This window comes from Anas platyrhynchos, chromosome 20 (genome assembly GCF_047663525.1).
Source record: "Anas platyrhynchos isolate ZD024472 breed Pekin duck chromosome 20, IASCAAS_PekinDuck_T2T, whole genome shotgun sequence".
Classification (NCBI taxonomy): domain Eukaryota; kingdom Metazoa; phylum Chordata; class Aves; order Anseriformes; family Anatidae; genus Anas; species Anas platyrhynchos.
The window spans coordinates 7,461,296-7,488,436 of record NC_092606.1 but is presented as its reverse complement, the minus strand read 5'-3'; the positions used below and the strand labels follow the sequence as shown (position 1 = coordinate 7,488,436).

The 27,141-nt window shown below is 46.9% G+C and overlaps 1 protein-coding gene across 11 annotated transcripts in view; it reads left to right on the top strand.

Annotated features, from left to right (window-relative positions):
* Positions 1–27,141, top strand: part of COL26A1 (collagen type XXVI alpha 1 chain) — a 187,794-nt gene that overhangs the window by 148,815 nt on the left and 11,838 nt on the right. For all 11 annotated transcript variants that reach the window (XM_072026079.1, XM_038165748.2, XM_072026080.1 and 8 more), the window contains 7 exons: positions 5,968–6,121; positions 8,867–8,911; positions 12,067–12,183; positions 13,598–13,750; positions 19,578–19,670; positions 21,176–21,237; positions 23,654–23,716. In XM_072026079.1, the coding sequence (XP_071882180.1) occupies positions 5,968–6,121; positions 8,867–8,911; positions 12,067–12,183; positions 13,598–13,750; positions 19,578–19,670; positions 21,176–21,237; positions 23,654–23,716 (687 nt within the window). The remainder of the gene's footprint in view (positions 1–5,967; positions 6,122–8,866; positions 8,912–12,066; positions 12,184–13,597; positions 13,751–19,577; positions 19,671–21,175; positions 21,238–23,653; positions 23,717–27,141) is intronic.

Below are 27,141 nucleotides of genomic sequence, written 5' to 3'. Positions count from 1 at the left end.
TCATAACGAAAATCTGATTGTTAGTGAAAAGTGGCTTAAGGTCCTTTTCTCATCCTGCACCAAGGCAAACAAGGAAAGGCCCAAACCTCTGACTTCTTCCAGTTGTGCTGCTCTCTTCTAGCAGCTTTTCACGTGGAGCCCAGCGCAGGAGGAGAGTGCAGGAGGCATCTCGGCCCGCTGGAGCTGGCTGATGTGAACGTCTCAGGCAGAGCCGAGGGCTTCTCACCTGACGAGAAGCAGAGAGCTGATCTCAAAGCCATTGCTGAGAACAGATGTTACTTTCTGGAGACTGACTTCATCTCAGGCTGGCCTGGCTCCACGTCCGTAACAGTGCTACATCCCCAGCAGGTGACAAGCAATAAATTGGGCAGAGAAGAATGATGTGATTTTGAGGGTGGAAGGTTATAGCTGCAGTTTATTTTTATCAGGTGTTTTAAAGTAATGGTGGGGAATCCGATTTCACTCTGAGCTCCTTTGTGTACTTCACTCTGCAACGAGCTCTTAGCACGGCACTGGGAGGATTGCTGGATCCTTTCCACATCCACCTCCTTCCCCTGGCTCTCAGGCGTAGGGGTGCCAGCGATGGCCAGCTGCACGGCCGTACAGCAGCGAAGGTGAACCCCCAGGTGGTGGTGGCAGCAGAGAAGCTCCCTGGGTGCCTCTGAGGGCAGTGACCTGGTGAGTGAGTGCCAATCCTTGTCCTGCTGCAGCCTGAGGGGCAAAGCCTCCATGGTCTGATGGACTTTGCCTTGGTTTCACCTGAACTAGTAGGTTAGCTCGTGCTCGTGTGTTGTCTCTGCTGTGATTCCCCCATAGGAGATACCTGCTGCTGAAACAGTCACTTTTTGCATCCTCTGTTTTTGTAAGTCTGGTAGAACTGTACAAAGAAATCAAATGCCTCCACAGAAAGAGCATGGGCTGCATCACCTATGGATTGGCAGAAGCCCTTGGTCCAAATTTCCATCTTCAGTGCAATAGCTGATGATATCAAGCTTACCTTTTGGTCTACGCTGGGTCAGTCCAGTGACATCAGCTATTGCTCCCTACATAATTTATCAATATCCCGAGAACTCCTCCATGCACTAATTATCTTGTCCCCTTTGGCTGTAGTCTCTAAGATGCTATAAGGATGAAGTCACCCAGATTCTCTCTGGGTACCCGGTTCATCAGATTGTAGCGAACTCTTACCGAATGTCTCTTGGCTTCTGAAACCAAACAACTGTGTCTGCATTGGAGCCTTGCGTTCACAGGTTTCATAATGCTGCAAGAGAGATACCGTTCTCCATCAGGCTTTGTAAAACTCCCTGTTTAGCTCTGTGTCTGGATGAATGATTAAAAAACTCCTACATTTTGCCAAATAATTTGCTATAAAGAAAGATATGTCCAACAAGTTATGCAATTACCATTATTAATCAGCTTGTGTCTTTACAAGATCAAGAGAATCTTATTTTACACTGGAATTTTTAGCTGATGAGCTAGATTCGTGCACGTTTTTTTCCCTCCTTTTCAGAAAGAGATGGAGGGGAGTTCATTCTGTCAATGCTTCAAGAAAGCAAATATCCCCTGTTTATTAATTAATAATATCCATCTGGATTGTGTCAAACGATCCCCCTGCATTTCCATGGGTTTTTATCCAAAGAAAAACATTCTGAGCCCTGTTGTATCAATTTTGAAATCGTTGGACGCCCGGCTGTTCTTTCCTCATTTCTAGCACCTACTAGTTACAGGACATCAGGAATGCAAGCAGAGGACAGATGATGGGAGGAGGCTGTTTTTGTGAAATCTTCTTTTGATGTGTGGGAACAACCAAAATAGGGTTCTCGACAGCCACTGCAAGCCAAAAAAATCCTCAGACACTGAACATCTCAAGAAGATGAAAACCTTCCTCCCATTTCCATTGTCCCTGGGCTGAGCTTTTGATCTGACGCAAGAAATGTGGTATGTGTCTGAAGTTTAGAAAGTTTATGCTGGCAAATAGAAGAGGGGGAGTTGGGTTGAGTAAGCTGGGACCGAGCTTCAGGCACGTAACACTAACGTCCCTGCTGAGGGCCCTACGCAGAGGAGAGCCAGGCTTCGAGCCGCGGGAGAAGGGCGAGCGCCAGACGCTGTACAGAGGTGAGCCCGGTGGCTCTGCGGGGCTCGGAAAGCCCAGGGGTGACTTTTGCAGGCAATAACCTCTGCCTCTGGCGCTGGCCTGCGAGCTCCTGGGCCAGGGCAGTGCGTCATCCCTCCCGCGCTCCCTTCGCCTTCGCACGCCGGCTCCTGCGTCGGGCCCGTCTCCCGCTGCGGTGCTGGCAGGGGACGCGTCCCCAGCGTTTCAGATCCTTCCAGCTTTCTGACCCAGTTCAGCTGCATCTGAGAGGTGGGGTCTGGAAACCAGAGGCGAGCCCTCGTCTCATGCTGGTGGGACCTCTGCTGCCAGAGGCTCCGGTTCAACACGTCCATTTCGGCTCAGATTTGACTTTTCGCTTCTGTACGTGCAAAAAGACAAAAGCCTGAGTGCTTTGCTGACTCGAGGCCATCCTTCCCCCTTGCGCAATGCCGTGCAAACTGGGAGGAAAGGTCTTCGTGTCTCCTGCAGCGATCTGCCCCCCTGCCACCACAGGTGCTGCTCCTCGGGAAGTTCCCTGTACCCGCTTCTGCTCGGTTGGGTGGACTGTCGTGTCAACTGTCGTGATCCTTGGCATCAAGATACAAGTTTTGGTGTCATTGGGGTGTTTTCTGCCTCCACTCCCTTTTTTTTTTGTAATAACATTTGCATTGCAAGTAGTAATAGTAACAGACATGGGCACTGCTTGCAGTGAGGATTCCCAAGCAAAGCTGTGCCTTCTTCAGTTGGTGTTAGCCTTCTGTCCACCTCAACCCTACTGATGAGCAAACACCAAGACTTTACTGCTGGGCCTTTAATACATTGCACATTTTGCTAATTTGCTTTCTGGCTGTGAGCCCCTGTGGTATCATTTTCCAGCAGTTTACTCAGAGGGCTAGAAACTTTCTTTTTTTGTTTAATGAAAGTGGGAATTCTCCTCGAGTCCCTTGACTATGGCAATGGCAGCTTTAAGAAAAACAGAACGTGACAGAGAATAGATGAATGGCTCCAACGCTATTGTAATAACGCCGAAGGACCCCGGTTGTGCTGTGTGCTGTGCTAGCTTATAAAAGGACACTCCTTGCTGAAAGAAGTGTGTATGCTTTGAGATTCTGAGTGTGACTAAATCCCTCGTGCTTCTCCTCCTTCGCTTTGGCTCCCTGGATCTCACGATGTGAGCTGTCCTCTTGCTGTTTTACATCTTCTGGGCACATTTTCAGTCCTGGTCATAAAAACTAGAATTTCTCAGCAATTTCAAGTCCAGAGACTTCCCAACCTCTATCACTTTGTGCCCTGGGAAAATAAACTTGTTACGATGGCTCGAGCCCCGATGACCATGAAGTACACACAGTCAGCATATAAAAGATCACACTACATTACTCTGTGCACGCCTTTAAATCTTTTCCGGCGTTTATCAGCACAGCGCTCATTTAAGCCATGTTTTTTTAATGAAAAGAATACCGTTGCCACTGTTTAGTGTTGATTATGTGGTAACACGTTTTTATTATCACCCATAAAAATGATTTGGAGCTGTTCCACTCCAGATGCAACCTTCGGCCGAGCTGTGCTAGCTCCGCTCACGCTGCCCCCGAGGGCCGCGCACCCCCGCAGCCTGCGGGTCTCTGCCCAGTGCTGCTGTCACTTTCAGGGCACCTCTTCCTGCAGCACCGCTGGGCCACGATAAAATACTGCCCAAGACAGCCCATGTTGGTCTCTTCCCCCCAGCAGGAGCACCTTAACCCTGGCCTGGCTCTGGCCCCTCTCACGCACCACCCCAAGGCGTAGTTTTGCCTCTCTTGCTGAGTGTACTTTGGCAGCGGCATCCAGGTATGTTGCTGGGGAAGCAGGAGAGCAATATAACAGGACAAACTGATTCGGAGAACGTCTTTAATGCTCACTTGAGTCCCACGTCAATGGGAATTAAGCACGCTCGTGGTAAGGCACATGGCTGAGTGTTCCTTGAACTGATAGCACGTCTCCTTCAAAGCCTGAGCAGTGAATCACTGGGCAGAAGCACAGCGGTGTGTGAGAGACACCGAACCGATTCCTGCCTTGCCTGGCATCAGAGAAGCCTGTTGGATGGAAGCAGGGCTCGTGGGGTGGCCTAATTCCTCTTTGCCTTCTTATTACTACTAAAGTGAGTCTCTGGACCCATTAATAAAGAGGAGGAATTTTGTTTGTTTGCAGCAGCTGAGGTACAGCTCCCCTGCACTTAAGCTAGCTCCCAGTTTAATTAGTTTCTGATTCACCCCTGTCAGGCCAGTGCATTCTGCAGGAAGTTCATCATTCCTGGCATTGCTGTAATACTGGCTCTCACCAGGCCTTGTAATAAATAAGTGATAAACCCTGCAATAATTGCAAGTTAAAAACAAATGAGTGGAGCCAAGTCACTCTCATTTATAATTGCAGTGTGACTTCATTATGTAAAGATGAGCGCAGCGTGTAAAAGCTGAAACTTCTAGGGATTTAGTGGAAAGTTTGAGCTGATTTCTCTCTTATTTCCCTTATCCGTAAATCAGTATTTGGTTAGGTGGTTTCCAAACAGGAAGAAACAGTGCAATAACTAATCACCGGTTCCCGGTGAGTTTGCTGGTTAGGTGGGATGTCTGCAGCAAAACTCTGGTTCTGGGAGCCTCAGCCCTGCTCCAGGATGGGCATCCTGCACCCGTTCTGGGCAGGCAGCAGGGCTGCTGCTGCATCCCAAGCGCTGCTGATGGGGTGATGATGTCTAGCAGCTAGGTGATGTCTAGCAACTGGGACAAAACTCATTTGCAGCAGAGCGTGGGGGCTTGGCAATCCAGGCCACTGGTCTCAGTGGGTTGGTAGTTGAAGGAATAGTTTTGCTTTTGCAAATGACATCTGCAGACTGCCTCGTTATGCCGTCCTTGATTAGTGGCTGGGAAGCATACAGATTAAAATAGAAAAAATACTTTATAAAGAATCGCATTTTGAGAAAGCTCTAATAAAAACGTTGATTACAGATGGCAGTGATGGCTCCCGCGGGCTTCACTTTAACTGAGGTTGTCAGCGGGCAGAGTCCACCTGCATCTTCCCTCCCTCCACTTCTTGGGGACGTGGAGGATTTTGCAGCCACGCTAAAACCTCATTTCCAGTTTCATACGGGCCACCAGTGGCTGGGGGAGCTCAGCTCGCTGAACAGCCGTCTGAATTGTACGGGGAAAACGGGATCGCTTTGCCAAGGAGCTCAGGTTGTAAATGGCCCAAGGAGCTCAGGGACGCACGTTGGGATGGGGATTTATTTGAAGGTAGTGTGTTTACAAGGTATAGAAGCAGTTGTGAGTTTTAATAATATCCTACTACTGCTAAGCAGAGCTTTTTGAGGAAATTGCCTCTGTTTTATTTGCTCCCAAATTAAAGCACTTCAGCTCTTTAAAAGCTTCACATTCTCTGTTTCGTTTAATTCATTAAGCGTTTGTCCTGTGGCCTGCAGCCAGCAGCTGTCCTGAGGCACCTCAGGCTGCCACCCAGGACATCCCACGGCCCCTCACATTGTCCCAGCTCGGTGATTTCTGACCCGACCTCAACCTAGCAGTGAGAGGCTGTGTCCTCACCCCAGCTCTGTTCCCTGGGTTCCCGGTCCTTGCCGGGGACACAGCCGCACTGGAGGCTGAATCTCTGCAAGCAGCAAAGCCCTCTCTAAGGAACCTCTTGCAATGTCACCCAGCTCATTTCTGGGGTAATTCTTGCCTCTTTCAGAAAACCAATGGAGCTTTAACACCAAAACCCTGCAGTCTGTGCTGTAGAGTTATCCACAGCTCCTGCTGGCAAGGAGAGGAGTTTCAAGACCTCTCAGAACTGAGACCGTGAGTGAAACCATCTCACTGACCTTGTCTGACTTCTCTGCATCCCCTACCCAGATCCTCCTGCTCGAGGCGGCGGAGCGAAGCCCCCCGTTAGAAAACAACCTGCCAATCACGGGGACGACAGCCACCTGGTACGATGACTTGCTGCCAGACGCCTTTCCCCTGCTAAATCCCGGGACCGTCCTGAGGAAAACAGTGGGACCTGCTGGTAAGCACGACCTGCTCTCTGCTAAGTTGGTCAGCCCACCCTACGGTTCCTGTAGGGTGCCTATGAAATAGCCCGTGCTGATCTGACATAGTGGTGGAAGCTTCACAGGAGAGGGGTCAGAGGGAAAGTCTGCCAGTGCCTTCCCTCAGCCCTGTAAAGGTTTTCTAACTCTAAGGTTTACTAATGGGATTTTTTTATTTTTTTGGGGGGGAATGTTTGCTGTCATTGGTGTGACCCAACAGGGAGCTGTTGGTGCTGTGGGATGAGTACGGGCGGGCAGCCTTGCTGACACAGGTGGCTCAACCTGCTGTTTGCTTTGCACCCTCACCATTGTACCTTTGGCCAGGCTGCAAGTGCTTGCTGCAAGGTGGGATTGTGCTCAGCAGGAAAAGCACCTTGTGGAGAGGCAGTGAGAGAGCTTTCATCCTCAGCATTAGGGTCAGAACCATCGTTAGTTAGCCCCAGAGTCACGGTTCCTCCAAAGCAGGGGCTGTTCAGTCTGAGGGTTTAACAATGCCTGTGTCCCTGTGGATCTGGAGGCCTGGACAGATTGAAACATTCCAGAGGAAACTCCAGAGAGCCAGCAGGGGAACAGGGGGATCGTTTGTGTTCACCTCCCGAGCACTAAATGCAGTGTTTCCCCATGGGGAGTTGTGTGGGGCGGCAGAGGACTGGGCCAGGGGTAATTCTTGCTTTTATTAGGAGGAAAAACTTTCCCATGAATAGCAACATCAGTTGCACTCTGCATTATATTTTTTAAATTTGCCATAAACACAATGGGCTGTTTTATGATCCCTCTTGTGGCATGAAAAAAAAATACACTTACAAGAAATCTCCCTCTGAGCCCACTTGGCTAGACAGATCACTACGCATTGAATTTCCTTGACCTTGGCATTCTCAATTCAAGATCCCTGCTCTCTGCTTCCAAAGCCCTGTCTGTCAGTTGCTTTGCTTGCTCCCTGAGCAGTTCTTTATCCTCTGTAGGGCCTACTTTCCTTTTTTTTTTTTTTTTTTTCTTTTTCCCCCTTTATTTTGTCAGAGCAGTTTATTATGGCAGCCCTTCATGACTGCAGCAGACTTGGAGCAACCAACATAGACCAGATGTCGTCCATGTTTATAATTTGACAGGATGCCACAACATGGAGGGAGGTTCACTAACAATATGTTCTGCAAAGTATTTTCAGAACCACAGCGACGGCTGCCAGGAACTGAATTAAAGCAGTTTCCCCCAGTGTCCATTATGTGCTCGTTCTGCCTCCTCCATGTCATTTATTTCTGCTCTTGCAGTATCTCTGCACCTGCAGTTCGCTGTACTGAAGTCAGTCTCGCAGAAGCACTGACGGCTCTGTCCCTTCCACTCGAAGTCCTTTCCTCTCCGAGGCTCTGTACAGGCGATAACCTCCTCCTGCTCAGCGAGCAGCGATGGATGCCATTCCCCCAGACTTTTGGCAGCGCTGCAGAACACAACAATCTCTTGTAGCACTTGCATCGGGTTGCCTCCATGGCCCAATATCAGCACCCTGTACCCCGGCAGTAAATCCAGGTTGCTAGTGAGCACCTCCAAAAGCCACAATGCTGTTGTCTGAGCTGTACGTGAGTGCTCTGTCTCCTCAGCCAGGCTGCCAGGCTGGGTGCACAGCCAGCTGCAGGCGTTACAGCCCTGCCTGCCTGCTTCCACCAGGTGTAGTCCTTACTCATTGTTGCCCTGTGTTTTTCTAGCCTTGATTTATTTAACCTAGCGTGGAATAACAACTCCAGCATAATAACTGGGAATCAGGCATGCACTGAGGCATTTCAGGTCAGGGCGATGTCTTTCAGCAATTAGAAGTAATCAGTTAAGTTGCTTATTGACATGTAATTGCCTCCTCAGTGCCCCAGCTGAGCTCTGTGGACTTGAAGTGCTTGCTTTGCTAAGGAGCTGTGGGGATGTTTCACGGATCAGGGTTCACACTTGGCTTCCTTCCCTCCCAACATCAGTTTGCATCTACAATTCAAAGCCAGCCAAAAAATGCACTGGGGATTCTGGTGAAATGTAGGGAATTTCATGCAGTTGGTGTAGGGTGGGACTGCCCCTTTTTTCATGATTTCAGCATGGTTCTGTCACTTGCTGCTTCAGGCTCACCCCAGGTTCACTTGCAGTGATTGCAGACCTCAGGAGATCTTTCACTACGTGTGATCGTAGATTAGGTGGAAGTCAAACTCGAGTGCCCTGTGTGATTTGGGGTTGTGGAAAGCTATGCTTCTGTCCCTCCCATCCCCTTCCCCAGCATGTTTTGTGAAATACCGCCTGCTTTGCCCTGCTTCTACTCTTTCAGCCAAAGCAAATCCAAGTCCCAGCCTGTGTGCTGCCAAATTTCTAAACCCGATGGACTGAGGGCAGGATCTTGGTGCCTAGCACAAAGACGGGTGATACGGACTGGCTGCTTTGAACAATGAGAGTGTTTCTGGATGACCTTACAGCTCCGAGTTGGCTGATGCCTCTCCAGGCTGAGGTCCAGGAAAACTTGCTACTGTTTCTTGGGGTAGCTGTTTCTTTTGTGAGTGGCAGGGCCGAGAACAGACAATCATTTAAAAGCAATCAGAGCTGTTGAGACAGCTGCACCGCTGGCCTTTCTGATCAGCTTGTTAATCAACAGGATACGTTTTACTGAGAATTAAGAAAATATATATGCTCTGCCTGAGCCAGTTGGCAGCAAAAGACCTAATTTTTTATTTTTCTTTTTTAACCCTCACCATCTTAATTAGAGCCTAAAGGACACAGAGGTGCAGAGGAGCAGCTAATACCGCAGGGTAAGTGAATGGTTTCTGCTATTTCCTTTTTCAAAGCACAAAATGTTGCTGTGCCCGGTCCCGTATGTAATATATCCCAAAACCAGAAGTGTCCTGTGGCCAGGAGTCCTCAGGTATTTGGCACCTCACAGATACAGGGGCTGGATTTCTTCTTCAGGTTTTATTTGATCACGGGAGGCAGAACACCAGGTTTATCCTCGTGGAGACGTTTGGTTCCCCTGGCACACGAAGGCTGGGAAGCGCTGCCCGAGGGAGAGGCAGTTCAGTGAGGGACACATGGCAAGAGCAAATGGGGCACACTGAGTGTAGGGTGAGAGCACCACTATTATCACTGGGATCGCCTGCCAGGGGCACTGAAAGCTGCTGGTGATGGTCAGGGTATTGATTTGCTGAGCTCTGTTTGGATAATAATGTGCTCCTGTCCGTATAGACAAGACCTCGGGGAAAGAAGGGGAACAGGTGTTGTGTTGCAGGTTAATGACAGGGCTGGGAAGAAAATCCAGGTCTCTGCACATCTTATTTGGTCACGAGCAGTAGCATGCTTACCCTCGACCTTTTTTTTTTTTCCCCTTGGGTTTTTCTTTCATTTATTTTGGGAAATGAATGCTTTCCAGGGGCTCCAGCTCTCTGAAAGCAATGAATGTCACTGCAGCAGAGCTGATTTATGCCAGCTGAAGATTTGGCCTGTTCGGTTTTCCTACCACTTTTCCCCGAATCCATCCCTCTTTCTTCTCCATTTTGCACTTGTCTCTTTCATGCTGGTAACACCATTTGTCACCAGTATGAGCATTTGCCTGACACGTTACTCAGCGCTGCTTCTCCCAGCCTTTCCTTTAGCACTTTCCACCTTCAGGGAAGTGAGTGCCAGCTCCTTTAAAGCTCCGCTGCTGCAGCATGATTGAGGATGCTAGCAGCAAACGATTGCTCCTGGTCTGCAGAGGTTCACAGGATTGATTTATAAAGGTTGAACTGAAGGATTGAGTCTGACTTACACGACTGAGGAAACGTTCTGACCCCTGCTCAGCACCCCAGTGTGTCTCGCTTGCAGAGCACTGTTTCTGCTGTTCTTCCCTCTGTGCTGGGAAGGATTCGCTGTGCTAAAGTTTGGGGGTTTTGGTAGGGTGGAAGAAGCTGTTCACACTTCTCTCAGCTAATGGTCTTGCTCTGTTAAATGGGCTCCTGATCACCTGCCTGAGCTTGCCAAGTACAGCATCTGCTGTGTTGGGTGGGATTTTAACCCAGATCCATTAAAAGAGCCTCTCTATTCACAGAAGAGTCTGCAGTTTGTGTCCCGTGGGTAAGCAAACTGATGCAAATGAAAACCTTACCTTAATTCTTTGTTCAGTACTTGTATTAAATTAGACCTTCATTGATAACAGAATAAAACAAAAGTACAGGAATGTGCTCCCACACATAACCTTTGAAATCTCCTTTCTTCAGTCTGTCAGGTTCCACCATGGATTAGAGATGGATAGATTTAATTTTTGTAAGAAAAATATATTTTAGCCATCTCTCCAGAATGGCAATAAAAGAAGAGAGGAAGGGGACTCTTTCCAGGGGTCTGGTATTTGGGATTTTTGCTTTGCTCTGAGAAATGCAGACGGTTTGGATAAATGTCTGGGGAAACACAGTTTTGTGCCCCAAGGCGGCTATCCCACACCTAGGTTGGAAACTGCATGGAAACTCCAAATGTTGGAGCTGCAAATCCTGTGAGCCTTATTTTTTATTATGTAGCCTTGTTCCCTTTGGGGCAGCCATGGAGGAGCTAGCTGGCAGCTTGCTTCCTTTTCTCCTTCTCTCCTTCCATTCCCATCCACCCTCTCCACTCCCCATTTGCCACGGATTCTCCTGGTTCTGGTCTTGGAGGGGCCAGTACCTCTTCTCATTACCAGGGCTGGGGAAGGATGCCGACTAAAAATAAATCAAAATTTAATCTGTGCTCTGCTGGGTTATGCTCGTACATAACACAGAGACTAAAACTTGAAATCTGAATGCACCAAAAAAATTCAGGTCTTCCTCTGGCTATGGAGCTTATGTCTGCCACCACTGTCAAATACTCAGAGCTAGACCAGAAACCAGGAACCTGTGACTCTCCCAACTCTGTCAGCTAATGTCTTTATTGTAACCATTAACCACCTAATCGGAGTAGACGGAATAACTCGCACACCTCTCTGAGGTATTAAAGGCTTTAGTGATGTTTGCCCAGTATTTAAGTTTATCTTTGTAAGGCAGCTACTGCCTCTGTGAGCAAAAGACACAGAGTGTTTTTCTGAAAAATACTGTAAAATTGCCAAGTGTTGTTTCTATTTTGATAGTGCAAAGGAAGCAGCACTAAGGGTTTATTTATTGCCACCAGAAATAGTCACTTGCAGGTTACAAACACTGCCTGCACCTCTCTCAGGCTTACAGGGGGTCTGAGCAGCCGTGCCAAGGGGCTGCACTTACTGTAAGTGATATTTCCAGGTGGGATTGCTCAGCACCCTGCTTATCGGTATAAATTAATAACATCTCGTTACTTCAAAAGCGTGGGTGCATTCGTTTCTGTTGGGAATGAAAAAATGTTTGTGCGCAGCGTGGTGCACTCAATAGATAAATGAAAATAGGGGAAAACAAGGAGACATCTGTGATGCAGAATCTCGGGGCGGTCCCTGTGTAAGAGCCAGAACAAAAGGGAAACAGGGCTTGATTTGCTTTTGTGAATATATTTGGTGTATTTTGATACTTTGGGACTACTGTGGAGCTGACAGGCACTTCTGGATGGCACTTGCAGAGGGGAGCTTCAGGGACCGGCCAGCCCAGAGTTGCTCTGACCTGGTGAAGGGGCAGCTGTGGGCTCAGGTCAGCTTGGACCCAGCTGGAGGAGCGTGTCCTGCTGGCTGGTGGGGTTGGACCTTGGGTGTGGGGATGCTCCTGTGCCTCTGAAGACTGGAGGAAGAAGAGAAGCAAGGTCCTATCTGGCTTTTCTCCCCTATATACTGGCTGGCTCCTGCCACCAGAAACACCCCATCTGCGTTATCTGCACCAAGCTGCATTGCTCCCCATTGCATCTGTGAGTCCCTCGCCTTTTTTTTTAGCACCCTTTGCAGGTTGCTAAAGACCTTCCAACCTCAGTAGTGTCCTAGCCTCCAACTAATTTCCTCTCTGAACGTTTTCAGGGCTGCCAGGACAGGTTGGTCCTCCAGGCCCGGTTGGACCAACTGGGCTTCCAGGACCGCCGGGACCAAAAGGCGAGAAGGGACAACCCGGAGAGAGGGGCCCAGCAGGGCCACCAGGTAAGTCCCAGGGGAAGGCAGTGCCAGCGTGCTGGGATGTATTTCACTTTGTGCAAATTGTCTCTGCAAATAGATCACAAAAGGCTGGGAAACACACAATATTGAGCATCTTTGGTTTATATTAAATCCATTCCTGCAAGTCCCCTGGGCACTGAACTCAGCCAGCAGCCCTTACAGTGGGTAAGCAGCTGCATGCAGACCTATGATGGTCCCTGGGATTTCCCAGAAAGCAGAATATCAGGATCATGTTTCCTCATCCTGCTCGGGAGCTGTGTAAACCCGTCTCTGATCTGTCGGCCTTCGGAGAAGAACATTGCCTGTTCAACCTCCTCGCTGTGTGCCTGTTTTAACTGCCTTTTTTCTCTACCATTTGTGTCAAGCTGTCAGATGCCAGAATGTCAAACTAATGATGCTATTGTACGTTAAGGGAAAAGGTTATGAGGCCATTTTTTCACAGTATGCTCCATTACTGAGCTCGGAGACTTTCTACGTCCCCAAAATGTTCCTAAATCTTTTGATGAAGGTGATACTGCACAATAGGTGCCAGACCTCAGCCTCTGAGCTTTGCATGCGTTTCAAAGGCTGTGCCTTGTAAATCTGAGCTCAGGAAAGATTTGAAACTTGGAGCATGCCTAAAAATGTGAGAGCAGCCTTGAACAGTTTTTTGGCATTTTCTGGCAACCCATCAATGGCTCAAGTCTGGCCAAGGATGTGTCTGCTTTTTGGTTTCTCCATTTGCAGCGAGAGCCTTCCAGTCCCAAAGGAAGCAGAACAGATTTGCTGCTGGACTGACTGAGTTTCTGGTGTTCGTTCTGTGCTTTTCCTGGTGGTAAGGTGACATACAGGTGTACGTGCAGGGGAAGAGAAAGAGTTGTGCTTGCTTTCAGGCCTTGCTGCCTTTAGTTTCTTGCTGAGCCTCAGGGAGAGGGGAGATTTTACTCTTTGAGGAATTAAACTTTGCGGCACCTTTGAGCCAAGCAAGGCCGTCTGCTTTGCAGAGGAAGAAGCCAAAGGGAATTAGCAACAGCTTCCCAATTTTCCTTTTTTTTTTTTTCTCTAACTCACACAATTGCAGGTCAGAACAGAAAGCTTCCGTTTACTAATAGGGCAAGAATATGCTGTGGTAATCTCAGGCCATGGTGGGACTGGATGAGAGGATATCTGCTGCTTAATGGAAACAACCCCAAGACTGAATTGTCATTCCTTTCTCATTTCTCTGCATGTTTTACACCTCCATCATGTCTGGAAGTGATAGTTATTTTCAGGTAGCATTTCACCGCTGTCCTGGAGGAATCGCCACCATCTAGACTCTCTTCTTTCCAGGAGTGAATGGGCTTGTTGCTGCTTTTTACATGGTAGCATCCATCAGCACATCTTCAAATGCACTAACAGATCCTCTCCTGCCTCTGCACAGGGCTATTGGGACCTCAAGGACCAAGAGGACTTCCAGGAGAAACTGGGATCCCAGGTCCCCCGGGGCCTCCAGGGCCACCAGCCACCCCAAGCCTCCCTCTTACCTTCCAACAAGGGGTTCTCTACTCACTTCAGCCCACGGCTGAAAAAGAAAGTAAGTTTCTTTCACTGTTCCCATTTTTTCTGGTACATCAGCAGAACAGACAGGCTTGGAGCAGCTCAGATCTTCCTCCCACCTCCCTGTTGGGCTCTGCCATAGCCCTGCCTTCCCTGGGAGCAGAAAGATGAGCTGCCTCTGTTGTGTGGGTCTCTTGGGCGTTCCTGCTAAATGCAAAGCATGTCAAAAGTTAGGTGGGTTCACCATAGTGAGGAGCTAAGTTGTTGCTCTTCTACAAACATCAGAGTATAGGGCTTGGGGGGCTCATGTTTGTTCCCTGTGCCTGGTTTTCTGGGTTTATCATAGCTTTGAGGAGGCAACTCAGTGTCCTTTAAGCTTCATTCAGGTAGCATCATGTGAGAGACACATGGGGAGAGACATACAGCGTGTCTGCCCAGCGAGGTGCTGGTGCAATGACCCTGCATAGCTGTAAGGCCTCTTGGTGCTGCTGTTGAAGCGTTATGGTGCTCAGGGATGCTCAGAAATGCACAACTACTAAATGTTTGCAGCTCTGAAATTATATAACGTAACAGGGACATCTGTTAAGTGCAGCTCTTTTCCTGCCCCCGCAGACACGTCTCCCCACCGGTGTTTCTGGCACAGCAACTTTATCCCACATCCATGCAAAACACGGAACTGCGGGCTCAAAAGCCCAGACCAGCACTGTAATTTATCTCTTCCCTATGGCTGGAAGGTCAGGGTTTCTTTGAGCCTATGGTGATTTAAAAATATATTTACTTGATTTGTGTTGTGTGTGGCAAGAAAAGGCTTTCTTGGAAATGCACATCATGCGCTCTTATCTGAGCAATCCTACCTGGGCTTGATCTGATTTCTTCTGATCTGGTGTTGTATTCCTGGCATCTAATAATGATAAAGCAGGACTCAGATGTATCTCTGCTTGGCTTGTAAACCCCTGGAGCCCCAGCTCTGCCTGGTCTCCCATCTCCACTCCCCCAGACTTCAGCTGTGCCTTTCCCCCAGCTCTTCTGCTCATGTCCAGCTTCAAAGCTCAGTTGTATTGCTTGCAGCCAAGGATTAGTAAGTCTCCCTGTGTCTGACAGTTTTCTAGAGCTTTCCTTTTCCTTCCACCCACTCCCCTCTCCAGATTCTTTTTCCTGAAAGTGAACAGATGTATTTTTAATGAGGGAAGAACTTTAACAGCTCTATTTCATATTCAGTTACTTAACGCGTATGGGCAAGATTAAATTAATTGTGGTTCAGTGTGAAGGTTTTTCCCAAAACACAGACTGAGCTGCTGCGTTCACAAACCTTATAACAGGGAAGTTTTTTGTTAGCCACCTCCCTGCCTTACACCAAGCAGTGGCTGCATTGTTTGGTGCCCCTCTATGTTCAGCCTTTTATTCCAAGCATCCTGGAGGGTGGCTTTGGTACCCCCCAGGTACCTTTTTTTTTTTTTTTTTACCCTTTAAATTCAACTCTTTCTTACAAGGTATTGGATAGACTTACAAGTATGCAAAGGCAGAGATTCCATGGCCTTCCCAGCTGATGTGTGAGAAGGGAAACCTCTGTGTTATTCCCAGATGGGAAGCAGATAAATGAGTGGATAAATACCTGCATTAACTCAGCCACACCGGGCAGCAGCAGGCTCCCAAGGACTTGAGTCTGTGAGTAGATGGTGACTGCTCCATCCTTAGGGCAGCCCTGTGCTTCTCTACCTGTGGGGGATTTCTTGGTATGCAGGAGAAGCCAGGACCCCGTCGCAGCAGTGTGTGCTGCTGAGGCTTGATTTATCTGCTCTCGGAAGAACTAGGGAGCTGATGGTGTAGAGGTTTCCAAGTTAAGGCCTAATCCTGTGTGGAATTAAAATATTGCTGTTACAGAGACTGGCCCTGATGGAGCTCTCAAGCTCTCTGTCTCCTGGATTTATAACCCAGGTCATGTAAGAAGCAGAAAGCTGTGTGCTCCCTGGTGGTGTCTGTAGCAGAGGTCTGACTAAATAAATGAGTGTTACACGCGAACTGGTGCTTGGGCAGAGAAGACAGCGCTGGTCTTTCCCTGTATGCAGCTGCCATGCCTTCTGCCAGCCACCAACAGCTTTATCCTAAGCCTCACATCTGACAAATTTAGAAATCTTTGTCCCTCCCACAGCTCCCAGGGTCTCCTCTGCCCCCTCCCATGGGTCCTGGTGGGTGGCTGAGCAAGCCGGGCAGTGTCAGCTCTTCTCACTGGTCATCACCGAAGTTTGGGGTTTAGTAGCAAGCACCAGAGCTGCCCACTGGGGTCACATTATTCATCCAGTTTCTTCCAGGGCATGGGATGTGTGAGGCAGGACTCTGCAGTGGTCCATGGAGATGAAATCTCCTCTAGATGTGTACAGCAAAGATTGCACTGACGCGTGCAGGAGCAAGCTGGCTTTGTTGATGTACTAACGTTGGGTCTCTAAGCCCAAAATCTATAGCAAGTCCTCTTGTTTAAAAATAATGTCTTATACAAGTCTCCCTGCCTGTTTAAGTCATCTGCCTGGTCATGGTAAAGTTACTGCAATACTGAGACCATTTTTCTTACAAAACTTACCATTTTCCTTACACGCTGGCTGATTTTGCCTACCAGGGGTTGGTGGAAAGCTGATCCTCAACAACCAATAAAGCTTAGCCTTGTAAATCCTGGGTAGGTTTTTCTTTGTTTTTATTTTTTTTATTATTTTTAATGGAGCACATCTGAAAACTATAAACACAAGATTCCAGCTGCTGACAGCAGAGGGAAGCATATTCCTTGTAATGGGCATGTGCACCCACAGAGATGTGAGAAAGCTGTATTGGATTATTAGCAGCAGCACGGCGTTTGGTTCCGCCTGAACATGGTTAATGCGTGTGCCTTTATTAATCACAACAAGTTCCTGTTGGCAGTGTTTATCAGCAGGCAGAAGCCCAAAATGGGGAGACGTTTTCTCACAGTTTCATTGTGCTGTGGTGAAGAAATTGGTCCCAGTTGTCTCCCTCCAGATCAGGTAGCAGAAAGAAATTAGGACAGGATTACTTCATTTCCATCCTGTCTCAGCAAATCAAGCCTATAATGGGGGAATTTATCCCTGAGTCAGAAACACGAGATATTGGCCAGAGACTGGCCTGCCCTGCCCCGCTGCTGGGGCTGCTGCAAGCATCGCTTCTTTCTCTGCCACTTGGCAATGAGTGGCTCAGGTATGTGGTCCAGAGTCAGCTCGGTGTTAAAGCTGAGATGGTTTTCATGAAAAAGGAAGAAAAAGGAACAGATCTTTGAGGGCTGTGTTTTTTTATATCACAAAGATTTCAGTTTGCAAAGGACACAGAGGTAACGTTAACCTATTTTACAAGGGGAAGCTGGAGCGCAGCAGGCTTGCCTGTGTGCCCAACGTGCCATTGATGAAATAGGTGTAGAAAAGGGATCAGCACCAGTGAGCCCCAGAATCTCCCCGTGCGTGTAGGGAGATGGGAAGACCAGAGAGCTTTTTTTCCTGCAGCTCTGTGAGAATATGGAGAGAGTCCCTTAAACACGTGAGGGTTGTGTTTTAACATGCTTTAATCCCATTTCATTCACAGTATGTTTCATTCAGAGCTCCTGGAAGAAAACTTTAATCCTGGTGAGTTCTGCATGGCCAGACAGCTTAGGAAGGAGCCTCTCTGGTCTCCCACGTGTCCATGCTTCTGTGCAAATCAGAAGCCGCTGAGCTCAGGGGCTGCTGAGCAGAGCTCCCTTCAGTGTCACAGTTACTGAATCACCTTCCATAAATAACTTGAGTCTAATAGGTCTAATGTCAGGATGGGTGGATTTGTGGGAAATAACTCTGTCGGCGCAATAATGTATTGTTTAGCTGGAATGTTTTGAAACCCAACCTTTATCCCCAGTTTACCTCCAGAAGTGATTAAATCCTGTTTGTAGCCCATCCTCTCTCCCCCTCAGCGGACATGCGTTTGGTTTTGTTGACCACTTGTTCTCTGAAAAACAAAAGACTCTGCAATTGCTGTTCAGTGCTCATTTCCCAATTTCATCTCGCTCCAAAGCTGTGATGGATTTTGACATGGTCAAATAAAACTCAAATTAATTGGATTACACACTTCACTTGGGTACCTTCCCTTCTGAACATGAAAACAGTCTCAGTTGTTTTTTTACAGGGCTGTAAAGAAGGGAAGATGGATGGGTCTGGAAACAATAGTCAAAGAAATACCTGTTTGCATTCAGGCTTTAGGTTTGAAATTTGGTTCTCAGAGGGATCTGGGTTAGATCTCGTGCTGTTCTGCTGCCAGGAAGATGTTGCAGAGATGTTCTGTCATCCCTGGCAGGTAAAGAGATTTCACAGTTTTCCCTAGGAGCTGCTTTCAAACACCGCGCTTGAAAGTCTTCTCTATCATTGCCAGCACTCCAGAAATTGAAAAGGCTTCACGATGTGTCTGCTAACATTTCTGGAGGTTTCACCTTCTGTCGTTGGGGCTGGACTCTGCAGAGTAAGCAAACATCACTCTGATCCTGCTGGTGTTAGCTGATCCTCACACCAGTGCAGCAGCGAGCCATTTGCAGTCTTTTACACCTGCAAAGAGTTCCCTAAATTTAAGCATTATGAGTTGAAGGGGTGGGTGAAAGGGAACACCAGTATGTTTGAGGTCATGGGCAGGAGGAGATGGGCATTATTCTGGTATGGCGGCCTCCCGCTGTGGAAAATGGGGACTTTCCGAGGGTTCACCATTCCAGTGACCGGGAGTCAACATCTTCATCCAGGTTGAATGCACCAGGAAACCTGCTGTGGGTCCGATAGCCCCGACAGGACGATGGATTGGGAATCTCTGTAGCATCAGGACGTGGGGGTTCCCTTCCTTGCTTTGTGTTATTAGCATCTTGGCCAGTTGTGGAATTTTTGCACCTTGGTTTCCACAGCTGTCAAATAGTGTCGCGGGATGCTGAGATGCAAGATGCTGCCATACGGTACCCCACAGACTGCCAGCATGCTGCAGAGCACATCCACAGGGAACAGGGTTGTTGATTGTGGGTTTGGTGTTGTAGTAAGTGATAAGGGTTGTTTTTATTTTATATAGTTCTGTTCATTTCTATTCAGTTACCAGCTGAAGTGGTAACCCCATTGGCTCAAAGATGAGGGAAGATGTAGGCAGCTACAGGCTGATTTTTATTCCTACCAGGATGTGACTGAGAAAGACATGGAAAAGCACAGAGTTCCTCCAGTTCCTGCTAATGGCTTTCCTCTCCCTGCTCTGCTCCCACCTCCTGTTCCCCAGAGCTCTGGAGACCTACACAGGCTGGCCAGAGAGTTTTCTGCTTATGTGCAAGGGGCAGAGCACAGCCTCTCCTTGAGCTTTCCTTCATCCTCAGACCTCGGGGTGTCTCCCAGCAGCTGTGTGGCAGGGTGAGCTTGCTGGGTTGGTGGGCACGCTGCCGACTGCCAGCTTTTCTCAGCGGTTCACTGATGCCAGGCGTGAGGGAGCTCCAAATCCATGTGTGATTTCCCAGGTAGCCAGAAACCAGATGCATTTTGGAGATGGCAAATCTGGGGTGAGATATTGTTGTACAGTGCAGAGCTACTCTTAAACTGCTTCAGCATTCAAAAGTAGGGTTGCATGGGTGTGAACACCAATTTGGGGACAGAAAGGATGAATTTTTCCAGGGGCTAGCAGAGGTGAGATGAGGAGGTCTGAGGGATGCAGCCTGTGCCCTCAGAGAGCAAAAGGACAATTGTGCAAAAAGCCCAGATTTTGTATCCAGAAGCACTGCCTGCCCTTTACCAGCAACAGGCGCCAGAGGATTTAGGAGAGAAGTCCTGCCTGCTGGGACGGGGCAGCTCCTGCTGCGGGGCCGCTAACTGTTCTGCTCTTTAACACAGACGGAGAACCCCAGCTGGCCTCCACCGTCATAGACACCATCATGGCTGGCCTGCCAGGACCGCGGGGAGCCCCAGGGCCCATAGGGCCACCAGGTAAAACACTCCATTGAGCCACAAAGCTGTGCTGATGGGGAAGATGAATGAAAGAGTTTTCTGCTGGAGAGTGAAGTGGTCTGTGGGATGCCTGTAGGGAAAGCAAGTGGTCCACACTGGAAGGGCTGTGGAGCCACGGGTCCAGGAGTGGAAGGGTGGCAAGAAGTAACCAGTTCTTATCTGTGGATAGCAGCAGATTTTCTATTTTTTTAACTTTATAACAATTCCTTACTGCTTTGGCAGGGCACATCCTGAGAAGGGAATTGTTGGAGTGTCCCTAAGAATGGGTTGTCCAGTGAATTCCTCTGTGAGAGCAGAGCTGTTCTCACTGCTGGTGCAATCCTGTCCTGTTGCTGTGGAGCTCTACTGAGCAGGATCTGGGCAGCTGTCTTCAGTGATATCTATGCAAACTTTGGATCTGTTTTGAGCCATTCCAGATTTGCACCAGCGTAACTGAGCTCAGAAGCTGGGATGAAAATTTAGCAGCAAGTCTTCTGTTTCTCAGTGCTGATGGGTGGCTTAAATGATAATGTTCCTGCAAACATCAGCACTTCCCTGTATGATGCATATTTAGGAGTGAACTCCCATCAGTCGCAGAGAAGGCTTTTCCCTTCATTATGAGGGCCTTTCATTTATCCTTCAGATCCTTTATTCTCTGACTTAAGCGTTTGTATGGGGCATTAATGATTGAGGCTGATTCAGCTGTACTTTGTGTGCAATGTCCACATTGTTTCATCTCAAGGGTTGTGACAGCTAAAGCAGAGAGGAGTATTGCTAAGTTCAGACTAAGCAAATACCCTGTCTCCCATTTGCAGGTACAATTTAACAGCTACTGTTGGAATATAATCGTTTTTCCGAAAGGAATGAATCTGTTTCATGACTGTATAAAACAATTTGACCTGTTTAGGCAGTGTTTGACATGGCCTGGAAGCAACCACTTCTGTGGAACAGATTTAAAATGAATTTCTTGCCACTGGAGTAAGCATGCAAAGACCAAAAGAGCACTTTGTTTTGCCACAGTTGGTCTCCTGTTCATGCTGTGTCCAAACCCTGGCTCCTTCATGTTCATCGTCAACGTTCTGACAAAACCAGGGAGCCAGCAACTTGCAGACTTTCCACCTACAGGACCCCCTCCATTTCAGAAACAGCAGCTAGAGCAGTTTGCTCTGATGGAGCTGTTTCATGGGTCTGGTTTAAGATTTCTAAAGAGTTTTTATTTTAAGCAATGGAAATGCAACACGTTGCTGACATCCTTCCTGCCCTATTTTCACCTTTTCTTCTTCCCAGAGCTCTAGGGTCTTCCCTAGGGCATAGGGATGTATTATAGCAGGATGGGGGTGTCCAGGAACCCGGTGTATGATGAAGCGCTTGTGCTGTAGTCCTGTGACCGACGAATGGCTCTCACCCATTGAGAGATGAAGAACAATGAAAGGCAGTGCATGTGTTTGGAATTCAGGGTCCTTCCAAGTCTCCTTAAACTTGTCTCAAATGCTGATTCCCACCAGGGCCGCCAGGCGCATCAGGACCCAAAGGGCCCCCAGGACCCATCGGAGTCCCTGGATCACAAGTAAGAGTTTTAGTGCTTTGGGGCTGTGGGGGAGAGGGGGGCGTTAGGTGTGAAAAATCCTCTCATCGCTGAAAGAGAGCGAGTACTTTATGAATCTTGGACCTGATGTCTTGGTCCCAGTGAAATTCTGTGATTTTAATACCTGTTTTTCATCCTGAAGTAGGATAAGAAGTTGAAATGGTTGCACTTCCCAGGCTTTCCCTTAATCATAACAACACATCTTGCTGTTACTCTGTCAAAATGTTTTACTGTAGCCTGAGTTGATGCAAAGGATTTGACATAGGCTTTACTAAAACTGTGATAGAAAAATACTGTGTTTCCTGTGGAACACATAAAAAGGATAAAAATGTATCAATGAGAATTCGCCATTTCACCAAAGTGAATTTCTTAAGCCTAATTTTTTGGAAATAGCACTTTCCATCCAATAAAAAACATCACAAATTGAGATCAATTTGATTGATTAGATATTGATAAAAATTTGTGGTGGGGAAGATAAACTTGGAGTGTGATAACCTCACTAAAAAGAATTTATGATAGAAGGGCAAAGTATTCATATGGATGAAAAAAAAGGTTAAAAGAAAAGAAATTATGATGAATAATGAACTGCCAAGCTGCTCCAAATGGTGGCTGGCTGATACAAGGGGACTCCAGTTTGGGGAAGGATGTTTCTTACTGTGGACGTAAACCAGTGACATCAAATATTTCAAAGGTATCTGACCTGACTAAGGAGATGAAGTGACTGAAGAGAACAGAAGAGAGGGAAAGGTTAAGTAATTTAGACGATGGATGTAACTCAGATCCTGATATGACAGGTTTGGGATTGCTAGAAATTAGAGAAAGGAGACTTTTACTATGTATTTATTAATCACTTTGAAGAAGCAACGGAGAGCAGGTTAGTGAAATTTTGCCAGTGTAGCAGAATCATTTCAATTAGTGAATGCTCTGGAGAACGGTGAGAAACTCCAGATAGATATGAACACAGTGGGAAAATTGGCAGCAAAATGACGGTTGCAGTTTAACGTGATTAAATATAAGGTAATTCGCAATTCATAAATAGGTTCTGTAATAGAGTCTGGCTTTCCACATGCAGCATGCTTTATAATTTTTTTATTTTTTACAACAGATTTGTTTAATTCAGTGTTCTTGAGCTTCCCTCTGTAAATGTATAGTAAAATTCAGTGTTGAGAGCTGTCAAGTGCAAAGGTTACTTATGGGCACTTGAGCTCTGTTCATGCTCTGTGTTTGGCATGGGGCTAAGTCTGGTTTGTGCCCTATCTCATTTGCCAGCTCTAGTTAACCTCCTAAATCAAGGCTTGAATTTCTGGGGAGGATTGACTGCAGGCAAGGAGCAACGTGTTAATGGGGAGCACTGCTGCCTCCCAGCTGAAGCTGCATGCTTTGGGGACCCAGGATCTAAATTTGATGATCTTTTTGGGCCCCTTCCAACTCGGATATTCTATGAATCTCTGATTCTAAGCTGGGAGAATGCTCCTCCTTTAGTCCCTGATCTTGTTGAGCTGCATAACCAGATGATGAGGCTCCTTGCAGCTGTGCCTAGACAGCCCATTTCTCTGGCTGCTGGTGCTGTCTGGGGGCTGTTGTTAAGCAGGTTGGCTTAAATCGCCAGCTGTCTGGTGTGGAGCATGGGGCTCTTTTGCTGCAGTCTCCAAGGAGATGTGCAAGTCACTTGAGGTGGAAAAAAGCATCTTGCATATGGTCATGCGGAACTGACATGCAGAATATAAACAAACAATGTTGTGCTCTTCCTGCCTGGTTTATACCCGTGGCTTCACTGGGTGTGTAATTTAAGAATTTGGATATATTTTTGCCAAGCAGTTCAATTAGTGGAAGTCTGGAGACAATGCCCTTCTTATCCATTGGTGACTTGCTTTATAGATTTATTCAACCCAGGGAGCAAAATTATTAGTAGAGATTGGGCTTAATTTGAAAATTGTTTATTAGGGTGAGTGAATCGCTTCAAAATAATTTCCACTGCACAATCCAATTAATTTTCAGGTATGTATGCTTACTCATGCCACCCACTGAGGCAATTATGAAGAGGAGGAAAGTAGTGGGGATTTTTAGGCCAACCATACCATCTGTTTATTAATTTCTTCTCAGTCACTGAGAACGAGAACTATCCTGTCACACTGACCCCTTAAAAAATGCTACATCAGTAGCATGCAGTTCATTAAAAGACCCAAAGAGAGGGGATATGCAGAAAATATAGTGCTCGGAATATCTGCAAAATGAGCTTCCATTGTTGCTGCTTGAGGGCAAAAGAGAATCCAGCCCAATCATTTAAAGGGTATATGAGGTTTTCAGGAGCTGAGGATCACCGGGAAATGTTTTCACTACATCTTCATAAAGAATTCATGATATGAGTTAATTTCTCCTTGTTCTGCATCTCTTCTAGGGCTTACCAGGCTCTCCAGGACAACCCGGGCCAAAAGGCTCCAAAGGAGACCGAGGAGAGAGAGTAAGGTTTTACATAGTGGATTGATTCCCAGCAGGATCTGGGTTAATGCCTTAGAAATCACATACAACAGGTCTTTCAGTTTCCATGGGACTGCAGCCATGGCCAAATCTAAATGCAGAGTTTCTAGGTCTTCTGGAAAAAAACAAGATGAGGGGTTACTGAACAGATAAAAGGTTGAATTGCTTGCACAGAGTCTGGTGTTCCTTAAAGAGATGCAGGTAGTAAATCCAAGGAATATTCAGCCTGGCAGAAGCCAGCTTTCTTCTGCCAACCAAAGCTCTTTAGTCTGGAGTATGTTAGATGGTCTGACTTCTTCCATCTGTGACAGTAACACGGTAAAAGCTCATCAGACTTTTCCTGAACCAAAGCCATTCCCCAGGTTAAATGATGCTCTTAATATGTTTAGAAAATGTGCTATACCTCAGTCTTTGATGGGCCTTGAAGTGCTAATGACTGTAGCAAGAAGGGCTGTTTGAATTTATTTCCAAACAGGTGAAGCTTAGGGAACACTGGAGAAAAACCTAAGCAGGATATATCTATGTCAGATTCTCAGTCCAGCATTCAGCACCAGGAAGGGTTTCAGATGGCGCTTAGGCCTACAGCTGTTTCTTTTAAGCTTACTCTCCAAAAGGCCATGGTCTTTGAAATTGCCTCACAGAACACTAGGCACACAAAATCATCTGAGAACTTAGTACATGGTGGAGGCTCATTCAGCAATTAGATCTGCCAAATGTAGCAGTGGGCACAGATGGACTGTGGAGCATTGCTAAGACCCTAGTGTGGAACAAAGTCAAAGCATTAAAGAAAAATGGAGAATAAAAATGTTGGCTGGTACCTGTAAAATGATGTGTCTGGAGCGGTGGCTACACAGGCACAGCCTTGTGCTGTAGGAAACAAATTCCCCGTTCTTCCAAGTGCCACTTTCACTGCCACGTCAATAGATGGAGGTGAGTGTGGGGGTCACTGTCTGCAGTGGGTGGCTGTGGGTGATGGGCTTCCCCCATCTGACAGCGTCTCCTTTTCTCCTTCATTTCTGTTCTTCCAATTCAAAAGGCAGAGGGAAGTCTGAAAGAGCTAAGAAAGGCAAATACAAACAGGTTAACTCCAATGTGATGACTTCCCAAATTCATGAGAATAGCTAGTGACAGACTTAGGTTACATTCCTCCATCCAGGCTGTGTGCAAGGCGAGCAGGGCCCAGGTGGCTTGTTTCACCTGCAGCACTTCATGTCGAGGAGAAGTGGATATCTGAGGGTGGAGTGCACAGACTTCCAAAAAGCTCAGTTTTATTTGAGTATCTTCGCACATTTTTGTGGGGTGCTTTGTTCCTGCTCTTACATAAAAAAATCACCTACAGCCACCTGAAAGATAGAGACCATTTTAAGTGACAGTATTATTTTAATAACAATTTCCTTGTGCAGATCATCCACTTCAGGCATTTATTTGCTTCACTAATAGATCAGTCTCTGATGCATTCTGGAACAAGAATTTAAGGTTCTATCCGAGACTAAAACCTTAACTGATGAGATTTCATAATGGGTAGCTACTACAGCTCATTACCATTAGATGCTAATTTTCAATTTAAAAAGAAAAAAAAGGAAAGAAATGAAAAGAAAAAAAAAAAAAGAAGAAAAAGAAAAAAGCACGGTATATGACAAAGCATCAAGTTTCCATCCAGGAAACTGATAAGAGCTCTTCCTCAGTGATTTATTTAACATTGTGCTTTAGTTTGTGCTCAGCCATATTGCTAGGACTATCACTATACTTCCTTTGAACCAAAAGCTGTGTTGCACTGTGTCTGTTCAGTACAGGTGCATGCTTTAGACTCTGATTTCATTCTCCCCTTGTAGATATTCAGAATTGTAACTCTCCTTCTAGGTTTGGGACAAATGAGATTTTCAAGTATCACAATGCCTTGCTAAATAGAAAAAGTGAATTCTATTTCCTGTCCTTTCTTTGTTAGCATGCAAAGCAAAGCTGATAGCTTTTTCTGGCAGAATTTCTGTAGGATGTTCTGTATGCTTTTTGTCTTTTGTGAGTGTGGATTTGAATGCTGGTTTTGACAACTACATGCTGCAATTTGGGTTTGGTGGATACAAATTAGGGCTAGCTTTACACAGAGCGGAGGAGCTGTGCAGCTGCAAAGAAAAGCAGAGGAGGGTTGACAATATCTATTGAGGTATGAGAAAATGTTATTATACATTCTTCCTGCTTAATCTCAGAGAGAACAGATGTAGAAGAGACCTGAAGCAGTCTGAGCACATCCCCGGGATGGCACATCTATGTGCGTGCTGCTTGCGATCAGCCTCTGTTCATCGTATTCTTAAACAGTGCCAGTGAGGGATGCACCACATCATCTCCAGGCAGTCTTCAGAGGTACAGGTCTTGAGGGCCTGGGATGAAAGATATTTCTAACGTTCAGCCTAAATATCCTTTGATCCACTTTAAGCTGATAACATCCTTCTCTGTTCCTCCTGGACACAGAGCACAGCCTGTTTATGTATTTTCAGCGTGTTGTTATGTCTCCGCTCTGTGCTTTGCTGCCTGCCTGTGCTTTTCTGCAGCCCTTACTCCCTCCAGTGCAGAATCTGAGCATTTTCCTTTGAAGGTGCTCAGAGCACCTGAGGAACTGGGCTTTCCTCCTGGTGCTCCTGGTGTCGATGTGGGCCTTTGTGTAGCGCTGGTAGCTGTGTGCTGCACAGGGCTCCCCGGTAATGGTTCTGAGATGCCCGAGGCCCATTTGTGTTACACAAAGCAGTGGTTGGATGGACAGAAGAAAAAAGCAGCTCTCCCTTTTTTGGCAAATGCTACAAAAAGCTGCCGCCAGCTAGATAGTTTTTTAGGAACAAAAGGATGGGTTTGTTTCTGTGTGTGTTTAGGGAAGAAGAGCCAGGTTAAATACGTGGTTGTTTCATCAATAGATTTCTAAAGATGCTTTTAAATTTTGCCTCCTCTTCTCCTGCTCCTGCTTTCTCACAAAATAATCTATAAGTCTTCTCCTGGTCAGTGATTCTGCCCTGCCCCAGGGTGGGAAACTAAAGCTATGGAGGAAAACAGGGAGAAAAAAGCTGCTCGGTTTGATGGCATTTCATCCCACCCCACACCAACACACACCATTCCAAAGTGCTTCAGTTTTACAAAAAGAAAAAGAAGATGAAGCACTGAGAACAATGTGAAAATTAGCACAACAGAAAAAAAGAAACAAATCAACCAAAATTCCTTATGTGTGTTTTGATCAGTAGCGGCTGGGGTTAACAGGGGGATGTGTGTGAGCAGGAGGCAGATTAAATCAGCGCTCGGTGGGAGTCCTGGGCTCTGTTTGCTGTCTGGGCAGCATCAGCCTGTCCGTTTTACTAGAGAGAAGAATGCTGTAGCGTTGTAAGAAACAAATCTCCAGCCAAATTCCTTCCTGCTATAATGTAACTG